Below are 13,352 nucleotides of genomic sequence, written 5' to 3'. Positions count from 1 at the left end.
TTTTTCTTTGATTTTTTTTTTTTAAGATTTTTTTATTTTATTTTATATGACTAGAATAATGATTTTGTTTTTAATCTTTTTCTTTGATTTTTTTTTAAAGATTTTTTAATTTTATTTTATACGACTAGAATAATGATTTTGTTTTTAATCTTTTTCTTTGATTTTTTTTTTAAGATTTTTTTATTTTATTTTATACGACTAGAATAATGATTTTGTTTTTAATCTTTTTCTTTGATTTTTTTTTTTTAAGATTTTTTTATTTTATTTTATACGACTAGAATAATGATTTTGTTTTTAATCTTTTTCTTTGATTTTTTTTTTTAAGATTTTTTTATTTTATTTTATATGACTAGAATAATGATTTTGTTTTTAATCTTTTTCTTTGATTTTTTCTTTTAAAGATTTTTTTATTTTATTTTATATGACTAGAATAATGATTTTGTTTTTAATCTTTTTCTTTGATTTTTTTTTTTAAAGATTTTTTTATTTTATTTTATACGACTAGAATAATGATTTTGTTTTTAATCTTTTTCTTTGATTTTTTTTTTTAAAGATTTTTTTATTTTATTTTATATGACTAGAATAATGATTTTGTTTTTAATCTTTTTCTTTGATTTTTTTTTTTTTAAGATTTTTTTATTTTATTTTATATGACTAGAATAATGATTTTGTTTTTAATCTTTTTCTTTGATTTTTTTTTTTTAAGATTTTTTTATTTTATTTTATATGACTAGAATAATGATTTTGTTTTTAATCTTTTTCTTTGATTTTTTTTAAAAGATTTTTTTATTTTATTTTATATGACTAGAATAATGATTTTGTTTTTAATCTTTTTCTTTGATTTTTTTTTTTTAAAGATTTTTTTATTTTATTTTATATGACTAGAATAATGATTTTGTTTTTAATCTTTTTCTTTGATTTTTTTTAAAAGATTTTTTTATTTTATTTTATACGACTAGAATAATGATTTTGTTTTTAATCTTTTTCTTTGATTTTTTTTAAAGATTTTTTTATTTTATTTTATACGACTAGAATAATGATTTTGTTTTTAATCTTTTTCTTTGATTTTTTTTTTTAAGATTTTTTTATTTTATTTTATACGACTAGAATAATGATTTTGTTTTTAATCTTTTTCTTTGATTTTTTTTTAAAGATTTTTTTATTTTATTTTATATGACTAGAATAATGATTTTGTTTTTAATCTTTTACTTTGATTTTTTTTTAAAGATTTTTTTATTTTATTTTATACGACTAGAATAATGATTTTGTTTTTAATCTTTCTTTGATTTTTTAACCAAAATTTTTCTTTGATTTATTTATTTTTTATTTTTTCTATAACTAGAATGGAGAGAAATGTATATATAAATTATAGAAATATTTTATATTAGATCCTATCATTATCATCTTTCAACCACAGTCGAGATGGACTTCACATGCATACATCACATACCTGATCCTGTATGACTGCTTCCAGGTCTTGCCTCTCAACATTAGCATCCCTTGATAATGGGATGCTCGATATTGTAGATAAAGCATTAAGATAGGAAATATTGAAACGATGAAAATAACATAGGAAACTTTAGAAAATTTATTACATCATCAAGTGTTCAAGAAAAGGATATATAAAACTGATCCTTAATCCATGGATTTTTTAAAGATGAGCTCTGCTCATCAAAAGAGAAAAAAAAACAATGAAATAACAAATTACTGATAAGCATAAATTTGAATTGGAAAAATTGCAAGGGACATTCAGATGGATGTCCATTCAAACAGTATGTAACACTAGGAGTAGCTGATTTGATATTAATGCAGGTGTGCCTCAGGAGTCGATCCTTGGACATTTATTATTCCTAATTTGACTCCACACTCTTTTAGGGAGTTGAGTTAATGCTTTTCGGGCACTCCCTAATAAAATAAATAATTCAACACAAGCTACTGAATAAACGAGCAAACCACTTTGTAAAACTTCACAAGGAAAAGGTTTATTGAAGCGAGTCAGGGTAAGATGCCCAAAAGATATAACTTGGATAAAACTTGTCTGCCTTTGCCCGGTAGTTATTCCCAAGTGGAAATCATCGATACCGGTGCAGGCAGGGAGAGAGAGAGAGAGAGTGAGGAAACAGGTCCGCTCTCTTTGACGTCTCGCTGGAAAAGGGAAGAGTTTTTTTCGTCCGGGATGGAAGCAGTTATAATTCCTTAAGGGGTAAGGAAGATCCCTGTGCTATGCCTCTGATTGGTCAGTATGTGGCATATCACACAGTCATGGGAGGCACTGACGCACAAGAAAAGAGTTCTATTTGTTTCTGCTACATAACCCCCTGCTTAGGCTGAAAGCCGACAGAGAAAAAGGTAGCAGACAAATAGCAAAAAAAAAAATTAAATAAAATGTCAATTTATTCATGTTATTTTTGTCTTTACGAAGAAAAAAAAATGTTTTTAGTTTTCTGTAAAAAGTTGGGGAATATTTGCGTTATTTAAAAAAAAAAATTTTTTTTTATATGAAATGTTCTTTTGTTTTGCGGAATTAACTGTCCCTCGAATTACTTGTCTCCTGTTCGCAGGAGTGTGCGTTCTGGCATCGTTTTCCCCAAGAAGAGAGGGAAAAAAAAAACAACTTTTAGTCACTTTGGTTTTCAAGTCATTTACGACGAACTGCTATCCGTGTCTCTCGTGTTCTTTTTCCTAGGATATCCACCACGCGGGTCAAAAGAGTCTAGTGCAGGAAACAATGTCTTTTTTCGTTTTTTTTTATACGGTGGCGAAGAAAAAAATGTTTCCGTGACAAATTTTTTTTTTTTTTTTTGTGTATATCCTTCTCAGAGATGTGAAGTTTATCCGTATAGTATTACTTTTCTTGAGGAAAGTATTTCAGGAATTTCTGTTCACCCTGTCCTTGCTTAGACGGGGTAGAAGTCCGGCTCGCCATTCAATAAACTTGTGTACACGTCGGGTCACCATTTTAGGGAGTTGAGTTAATGCTTTTCGGGCACTCCCTAATAAAATAAATATTTCAACACAAGCTACTGAATAAACGAGCAAACAACTTTGTAAAACTTCACAAGGAAAAGGTTTATTGAAGCGAGTCAGGGTAAGATGCCAAAAAGATATATCTAGGATAGAACTCGTCTGCCTCTTTGCCTGGTAGTTATTCTGAAGTGGGAATCATTGATACTGGTGTAGGCAGAGAGAGAGAGAGTGAGGAAACAGGTCCGCTCTCTTTGACGTCTCACTGGAAAAGGGAAAAGTTTTTTTCGTCCGGGACGGAAGCAGTTATAGTTCCTTAAGGGGTAAGGAAGATCCCTGCGCTATGCCTCTGATTGGTCAGTATGCGCCATATCGCACAGTCAAGGGAGGCACTGACGCACAAGAAAAGAGTTCTATTTGTTTCTGCTACACTCTATAATGGACACGAAGGAAAACAAAGGTATACATCTCCAAGGCAAAAAAATTTTAAGGAAAATTTCAGAATCGGGTAGAAAAACATTGTGTCAATGCAAATATCTAAAAAAAAAAAAAAGAAAAAAAAAGAAAAAAAAGCAATTTGAAAATGTTAAAGTGAAACTTGAGCCGTAAAGTGCATGAGACTATGTCTGTGAACATTAATTTTCCTCTCCCTCAGTTGAACAGTAAACTATATGATAGTGTATCTTGTGGCTTGTTGATTTTACTGGATTCTAGGACAAGAATTCACCTAGTCTTGTGGAATGTCCAGCTAAGATCTATAACTTTAGTTGACAGGTGAGGGTTATGAGTTACATAATGCCAAATGATATCATCTTTCACATAAGAAATGTCCTCACTGTATTTGTTCATATTGCATGCAAATATTGAGTCAAAGAGTTTGATCATTATTAGTTATGGCAATCTGTGGTTGAAAAGGTTTCTTGTAGTTGTTCAAGGAAAGAAGCTTAGTCTTAGTAGCATTAAATGATACGATTCATTTATGGCTCCATTCCACTACAGACTTAAGGTGATTTTCTAAGGTTTCTGCCATTGCTTTGAATATAAATACATTCATTTTTCTCTCGTGTCTATTATAGAGTGTGAAGTCATATTAGAAATAATGAATGTCCAAGGATCGATCCCTGAAGCACACCTGCATTAATATAAAATTAGCTGCTCCTGATGTTATGTACTGTTTGAATGTGCATGTATTTTTTTTTTCTTAGAAGGATTTTCTTTTACAAGGGAGGCACTACTTATCAACGCTCGAAGGCCACTCCAGGATAAAGGTTTATGAGTTTAAGGTGGTCAGTGAGACAACAGCTCAATGATCGTTTGTGGTGGGAATTGGGTAGAATTGCACTATTTAAAGAGATGGAATTGTTCACATTGAAGACAACCATGTTGTAGTCAGCTGGAAAGTAGGCCAGTGTAACTGTTTCACAGATAGGCAGTTCTAGGGAAGAAGCTTTGTTCATGGAATTTGTAATTACATTTAGACACTGATAGTATTTGATCTGATTAAGAAGCTAGAGTGGTCGCCCTTGATATTTCCAAAGCCTTTGACAAGGTCTGGCATGAAGGTCTTGAAATGAAAATTAAATCACACTATATGAATACTTAAATTGGTATAGTGTGATTTAATTTTCATAAGAAGACCTTCATGCCAGATCTTGTCAAAGGCTTTGGATATATCAAGGGCGACCACCCTAGCTTCTTCTACATGACTTAATATATCCACAGAAAAACAGGCTAGCCTAAATCCATATTGTCAATCAGAAAGAAGTTTAGCATTTACGAGGTGGTGGACGAATGCTTGACTGATTAATGGTTCAAAGATTTTAGTGAAGAGTTGGAGGAGACTGATGAGCATTAATTTGCATATGAGAAGAATAGCGGTTATAAGAAGGATGAATTGGAGAGGACAGGGAGTTGATTTTTTGACAACTGAGAGAGAGCATAGATGTTAAGATATTTGGTGTTTTGCATTACAATTTAAGTTAAGAGGAAACGTTACAGATTGCATCATGAATGAAGAGTTCTGACAGTTTTTTTCTTCTTTTTTTTTCCTTTTTTCTTTTTTCTTTTCTCTTACAAATATTTTTCAAACCTTCCCCTAACCTAAATCTCCAACATGGTAACTCTTTTTTTCTTTTCTTACAAATAAACATGTTATGTTTCTTTAAAACCTGCTTCGTTCTGTTGTTGGAGTTGATTTCCTCAATCTTTTTATTTAGATGTTCACATGAGGGACAACGTGAAGGTTGACAACATTTATAATGTAATTGCTGCTATGTATCTGACAAGATTCAAATACAGCATACTAAGTTCTCGGGCCTGTGATATTATGACTGTAGTAATCTCCCTTAGTAAAACTCTCCAATTAAGAAGGATGAAGAAAGTAATCTCGCTTTCCCTTTTTCAGCAGTTCAATAAAGGATGCCCCTTCAAGCCACAGTGAAAACTTGATCACATTTGTTCGATTTATTCTGTTGAGATACCATAACAAGTCTACGCTAATGCCTACTTCATAACTATCAAGATTTTATGGAGGGGAGATCATGAAAAATATTTGGTAATTGAGCATAATGTGGTAGCTTAACTTTCAAACATGTCGTTAGAAGGCACTCTCATCGCTCATTTGAGGTATGGAGGCACAAAATGGAAACAATACCTCCACTTTTCTCCAAAACTGCTTACTTATTTTTCATTAATTTTTTACAGCATATTTTTTTTTTTTTACATAACTGTTTATTTAAGTTAATATATTATATATTTTATTAAACTATTTAGATATTTAAAAAAATATATTTATTTACAGAAATATATAAAAAAGAAACAATGAATGTGTCACATTGTGATCCAGCTTTAAAAAACTTTTTTAAAAAGTTTGTTTTATCTAAATATTTTGTAAATATACTTATTTATAGAAATGTGAAATATTGTTTGGTATTCTAATAAGATTATTTGTACAACTGTTAAACTATTTTTCACCATTTTGTAACTGTTAAAACTGCAAAAATATGATATGTTCAGTTTTTTGTTTTGTAAATATATTTTTCATTTTATTTGCATTCATTGAACTACTGTTCTCATCTTGAGTGTGATTTTCACAATGTTTCGGTCGATGTAACCTCCGACCTTCTTCAGGTGTATATTGTCGAACTTGGGGATGCTTCTGTCAAACTCGGGAATTTGGATGGAATTTTGAGTGGAAATTTTTATTTTCTTCATGGAGATAGTGTGCTCTTGTTTTATCAGCCATGACTGGATAGAGGTCCTAAGTAATTTGCAATTGTATTTTTCACTTGCCCACACTGAGGATTGAACCTTCAATCTTCAGGAAATATCACTTTTTACAATTGATTTTTCCAAGTACTCTAGCCACTGCGCCATGTCTGCAAAGAGGTTACATCGACCGAAACATTGTGAAAATCACACTCAAGATGAGAATAGTAGTCCAGTAAATCCAATTAATATGAATGACCAATCCTCATCACAAAAAATTCAGAAACAAAACATATTTTTAAAATATCAAAATAGTTTGCCAAAAATTGATATAAAAGTTTACATATTCAAAACAATATTTTGTGACGTTCAGGTTTCTGTTAATAAATATATTTTAAAACATAAATATATTACCACAAAATATCTTAATATTTTGCCCAAATATATAAGCAGTTTTCAAGAAAAGCGGAGGTATTGTTTCCATTTTGTGCTTCCATACCCCAGTTGAGTTATGCAACGACGTGTTTGAAAGTTAAGCTACTGTGTTATGCTAAATTACCAAATATTGTATACTTTATTTTTTTATATTATTTTAATCGTTAATATTTTTGCTATTGTAGCTTCCACCTTTTTTCATTTTCAGGGTCGTAAAAAAGAGGAGGCTAGAGAGGCCTTTCGACAACGAAGTGGTACTACAGACAGCGAAAGTAGTTGGACAGCGCAATCACAATCATTCGTAAGTTTTGTTTTATATTTTGCTCAAGTTTGTTTCAACAGTGCTCAGCATGTGAGTAGAACTTAGCTGAAGTATGAAACTATATGCAGCCTGATGATTTTGGGAATGAGGCATAAATGTTTCTGCATAGTTTACTTGCCATGAATATATTTTCATACTAATATATATATATATATATATATATATATGTATGAATTTCAGGAAACTTGTCCCCGGAAACCTCATCCTCGGAAAGTAAGAATGAATAAAGATATTTTTGATACTTATGCATTTACATTACCATGCTGAAATAATAACGTTATTATTTAGAAAGCCATTCCTAATAGTTTTGTAATTCTGTACTTTCACCTAAAAATTTAATAATAATAAAAGATATCGTAAAACTTGAATTTAAATGGAAAATATTAATATATATATATATATATATATATATATATATATATATATATATATATATATATATATATATCAGTGTTGGGGCAATTAATCGGAATTGGGAATCTGAAAAATCGGAACTTTTGAGGCAATCAGAATAAATTGTACCTCTTTTCCAATACCAGAAAACGATTCTTTCAATTATATTTTCTATTAGATTTTGTTTAAAACAAAATCTTCCACTGCTGGTAGTAACAATAAAATAATGAATATTTATTGATTTTAATCTACCAGTAAAACTAAAATCTATAGATCATAACCCCCTCCCAACAAGTGTGTTTTATGTTTGAGGAAATATATGCACATTTAACATTTTGCTTTACAGCAGTCTGTCAAAATAACTTTATAGTTAGATATTTAGAAATTTATAAACAATCGGAATCGGTAATTGTATCAAAATAAGGAATTTAGTTAGAGAACTATCGTGACGACCATACTCTCCATGTGCTTGTCTCTGACTCCTTTGGTAAAACGATTCTCGTTCCCCAGAAGTGACGTCATGGAATAGTTCATTATTCCAAATAGTAGGGGTGCATCTCAACAACAGGGACCAGGTCATTACAGGAATGGTCTAATCTCTGTTGATTTTGGGGGCCTGGGAAAAAAAATGGTGTATAGTAAAATGTATTGATTTAAATGTGGGCTCTTAAGATAAAAATAATTGAATACTTGATGTGGTCAATAAAAAAGACATAAGTATGAACAAACAACCAATACATAAATCATGCAAGAACATTTGCAAGAGCACCACAACCCTATAAACCAACCGAGAGCTCTTTTTAGTATCCTCGTTGTTCCCTTAAGTGCAATTCTGAATCTCTTTTGCACTTGGTTCACCAGGAATATCAATTAGGTAGGACTTCAGGTTCTTCCTCATTAGAGTTGCCTCTGTCGTGATTTCCCAACTAATATATATATATATATATATATATATATATCCCTGGGGGAATATAATCAGTATAAATTAACCGGATGAAATGAGATTCAACACACAGATTAAGTTATAACAAGTTTATTATACAATGGTACAATGTAATAATGTATCTCGAATGTAGGAATATCAAAATTACTCCTACTATATCAATTGGTGTTGTTTAAAGGGAGATAACTCTTGAATATTCTAAGCCAAGTGCTTTCTAGAAACAAGGTCTGCAAAAAGCAGTAAAAGTAATCCATTCCCAGGGGGTGTCAGGATCTTCCACTACATCAATAAGTTAGATATTGTGTATATGCTTATATATTTCTATGTATAGGATTCACTTTGAAGTGAATTTGCAAAGCTATCTAAATATCAAAAAGACAAAATCCCTAATTAACCATTTTCTGATCACTCTATCTTTCTCTTTTACCTCCTCTCTATCTCTCTTTCTCTTTTCTTCTTTTCATTCTCCACCACAAGTTAAATACTTTTCTACTTGTGGTGATATTTCCTTTTGCTTGTAATGGAAACATTCCAATCTTTTTATTTCCTTTATTACATTCGATTGTTAATAACGCTAAAGAGAGAGAGAGAGGGTGAGTGATATAAAGGGATTACAAATAAGAATGGAGATTCACACAATATAAAATGAGAGAGAAAAGAGTGATAGACAAAAGCTTGATAAGGAAGTGGTCACTTGGTGAGTTAATTACAAATTAAGGCCAATTAGAACAATTTATGTGATTAAAATATATAGGATAAAAATCTTCAGGAAATGTTCATTATCTCAGCTTTAGTATGATAGTAATAAGTTGAAATTTATCCTATATCTATTATTATTATTATTATTATTATTATTATTATTATTATTATTATTATTATTATTAAGTAATACATTTGATATATATTCGATCCAATCGATGTTCAATACTAAAGTAGTTATTATTATTATAGCTGGTACATACATAGGTTGTTTGGCTGACATGCAACCTTAGTTAAATAGCGAATTAGCTCAAACAAGGTTGCAAAAAAAAAAAAAAAAATATTTAAACATGAACACGTAAGCCAAATAACCCGTCTCGTACTAATACTTACTTTCATAAAAACTTTTTTTCAAATGAAACTGATACTTTTAAATGGTTCAATTTTTCTTGATAATTGAAATACTCTGAAACAGCTGTTGTGGGATTAATAATTATAGTGTGTGTGTATATATATGTATATATATATATATATATATATATATATATATATATATATATATATATATAATGCTATTTTGCGTATATATAGATATATAATATTATAAAGTAAAAGAATATATTGTGTGTATATTTTTTCAGTATTAACTTCAACAGTGCTCTGTGTAGAGCTTAGTTGTGGTATGAAAATATATCTATAGCAAGTTAACTACACAAACGTTCATGTTTGATTCCTTAAGGAAATCATCAGGCTTTATACACACATTGAATATTCTAAAAATATAAAAACTATACACTTTTAGGCTACAGATTATATATAACGTATATGAATAATAGTTTGTCGATTTCCTAATTGCAGGATTCGTCTGCACCCACCACACCTGAACTCTCACCATCTGCTTCGCCTATGTCCAAAGAACGTCGGTTTCACCTGCCGACCCCACCAGATTCACCCACATCTGGTATCCGACCACGAAGTTCAACAGTTGGTGCCATTCCTATGTCAACAGCTCGTGTTACCAAATATCGTCCAAAACCACCACCATCGACTGTCAGTGACAACTACGAGGAATACCAGCCCGAAAATTCACAAACACATTCTGTTACGGCAACAAGTCCCATGAAACATATGTAAGTATGAGTTAGCATTTTTAATTTTTGTATTTTACTGAAAAGAAAATCCTAAAAAATTAAATCTGTTAATTAGGAAACTGTTTCAATGATAGTGTGTAGTGTGACACATGTAACAGGGATAACAGTGTGTCATTTATACATGTCACAGAGATGATAATAGAGTGTGACACATGTCGTGGGGATGACAGTGTACAATGTGACATGTCACAAAGGATGATTGTTCAGTGTGGCACATGTCACAGGGATAACTGTGTAGTGTGACACATATCACAGGGATGACAGTGTGCCGTATGACACATGTCACAGAGGATGACTGTGCATTTTTACAAGAATCAATGTATGCTTTGTTTCATAAATTGATAGAAATAAAAAGCAGAGTTTCTGTAGAGCTCATCTATTCAGATGTTAGCCAGAAAACGTATCTCTAAGCAGGTCCATAACACTGAAACGCGATCATAACTTTTTTAGGAGATCAGATCTTAAAACTATGCCATAAAAAATATGTAATCATAAATTGCTAAAACGAAAAAAATTGTGAAAGTAGAATTGTTATATATCGATTAAGCAGAAAATTCTCAGATTCTTTTTATATTAACTTGCAGTTTAAGTTTTAGAAAGATATTTAAATGACTATATAAGTTTAACATGTTTAAATGACTACATAAGCTTAGAATGTTTAAATGACTATATAAGCTTGACGTGTTTAAATCACCATATAAGCTTGACATGTTTAAATGGCCATATAAGCTTGACATGTTTAAATGGCCATATAAGGTTGGCGTATTTAAATGACTATATACGGTTGGCGTGTTTAAATGACTATATACGGTTGGCGTGTTTAAATGACTATATACGGTTGGCGTGTTTAAATGACTATATACGGTTGGTGTGTTTAAATGACTATATACGGTTGGCGTGTTTAAATGACTATATACTGTTGGCGTGTTTAAATGACTATATACGGTTGGCGTGTTTAAATGACTATATACGGTTGACGTGTTTAAATGACTATATACGGTTGACGTGTTTAAATGACTATATACAGTTGACGTGTTTAAATGACTATAAGCTTAACATGAAAAGATTTTCCTGATCAAAAGTGTGAATACACTGTTGTAAATGTTTTTTGTTGTTGTTAAAATCCATTTAAAAAACATTTTACTTTACACAGAAAACTGAAATCTTTTATCTCTAATTTCAATGAGATTTAAATTACATTTGAATTACACAAAAAAATATTAATTCTTAAAATCTGAAAACATTTCGATCATTTTAAAACGTTTCACCAATCCTAAATGACACTTGATTCTGCAAAATTAACATTTTTCAAAGTCTGACACTTCTTCACTTGTGTAAGTTCGATTGTCATCATTTTGACCACATTAACTTTTTGAAGAATTTACAATGTTTTTGGAATTCCAACCTCTTATACTTTTAAAAGAATTCTTAATTCAGAGATTTAAGCCTGAAAGTGGAAATGAAAATAAAAACTTGGCCTGATTGGCCAATTCCCAGTTTGAACTGAAACATGTCTGCAAATGTGTAACTGACATGTTTCAGTTTGAACTGAAACATGTCTGCAAATGTGTATATGAAATAAATACATAGTTCTGTTTAGGATTGAGTACTATTAAAATATTTATCAAAATAAACAAAAGATTATTGCATTATTGTTAATTGCATCCCAGACATACTGAACCAGATTTCATTCTTTGGTTTCTTGTTGATCTTATCAAAAAAATAAAATAGTCTGACAAAACATTTTTAATTTATATATATACTAGCAGTGGTGCCCGGCGTTGCCCAGGTGTTTGGAGAGGTGTGTGTGTGTTTGTAGGGAAAAAAAATTTTTTTTTGGTAGGCAGGTAGGCTCGAACCCGAAGCCTTGAGGCGAAGGTGGAAAAGAAAGCCTGACATCTTACTGCGACGCTAAGAGCCCAGAGGTGAGAATCATTGCGATTAAACACTGAAAAAACGTCTGCTTTTCTAGATCAAACATCACGCCATCGAGAAATGAAATCACACAGAGCCAGTTAAGCTTTACGCTTTCTGCATATTTATTTGTTTCCCCAAGATGTTTGGGAAAACCAGCTCCCCGCAAAAAGGGGAGTGTCCAAATGAATAGCAATTGTCTGATATGACAGGTAAAGCTCATTGCTTTCTGGATGTCGCAGCACGAAAGGCCGAGAACCCGACTTCACTTTCGTAGTTTCGCTTTTATATGGAAAAGCCAAACAAACAGGCGAGAGCGAGAAATAGTACAAAAATAGCATGTAAAAGTTGCTCAAATAAAAGATAGAGATGACCTCCTTTCATAAATCAGAGATATTATAATCTAGAGAGTATATAAAAAGGTTTAAGAAGCAGTCATATTTTTATTTTCTTTATATCATATTATATTTTTTATTATTTTATTCAATTTAGGTCACTACAATATTTTATTCAATTTAGGTCACTAAAATAGGCCTACTGTTTCAATCTAAAGTTTCATCAGGACGGGTATTCTTCTAGTCTATATAAATAAAGCATGGTTCGTTGAACAGCAGGGATAATTCCTGTTTGTTTTTCTTGCAATCCGTTTTTCTTTTTTCATTTAGGCGCAATGTTTGAACGTTCTATTAGAATGTAAAAAGAAATTTGCTGTAATCGTGAACGTTTTTGATTTCCATGAGTTGTCTTCAGGCAAGTATGAAATTAAAAATTGCATTTGGTGAATTTATTGAAAAGTCAATTAAAATCGTTTAAAATCATTAAAAACATTTTAACATGTCTTCCATCTCATATTGGGCCTGATTGATAGTCGGTTTGTTTATGTGAATGAGTAGGACTTCAATGATTGGGAGGCGCAGGTGAAAATGTGAGACAGCTAAAATGGTGGTGTTTTTTATTCATATGTTTCTAAATTCGTTTTGGGAGTGTCATGTGCTACAAGTTGTCGGTAGATGGAGCTAAATATATAAATGGTGGGGTACTTGCAACTATCACACTCTCTCGTTCAGAAACACTTGGTACTGACAGGGTCAAGACAGCAAAGCTTGATACTAGATGCAAAAGTTTTCACCAACACATAGGCCGCCTAGCATTCTTAAAATGGTCACCCATCTGGTATTGTCTAGCCTCATCGTTGCTTAACTTCGTGGGTTATGTAAGCAACAAAAAAAAAAACATATATATATATATATTTATACCTTCTCAAAGGTATTATGAGAAGGCTGACTCGATAGGGATAAGGGATCTCATCAGTGATGCCCCATAA

The 13,352-nt window shown here is 31.1% G+C and overlaps 1 protein-coding gene across 7 annotated transcripts in view; it reads left to right on the top strand.

Annotated features, from left to right (window-relative positions):
- The window catches only part of LOC145253622 (TBC1 domain family member 1-like), a 386,800-nt gene that overhangs the window by 288,546 nt on the left and 84,902 nt on the right, over positions 1–13,352 (top strand). For all 7 annotated transcript variants that reach the window (XM_080112951.1, XM_080112952.1, XM_080112950.1 and 4 more), the window contains exons 8-9: positions 6,815–6,907; positions 9,822–10,093. In XM_080112951.1, coding sequence (XP_079969077.1) covers positions 6,815–6,907; positions 9,822–10,093 — 365 coding nt within the window. The remainder of the gene's footprint in view (positions 1–6,814; positions 6,908–9,821; positions 10,094–13,352) is intronic.

Source organism: Euprymna scolopes, chromosome 3 (assembly GCF_053919585.1).
Source record: "Euprymna scolopes isolate OS-2025 chromosome 3, ASM5391958v1, whole genome shotgun sequence".
Taxonomy (NCBI): domain Eukaryota; kingdom Metazoa; phylum Mollusca; class Cephalopoda; order Sepiida; family Sepiolidae; genus Euprymna; species Euprymna scolopes.
This window is presented reverse-complemented; position numbering and strand designations above follow the sequence as displayed.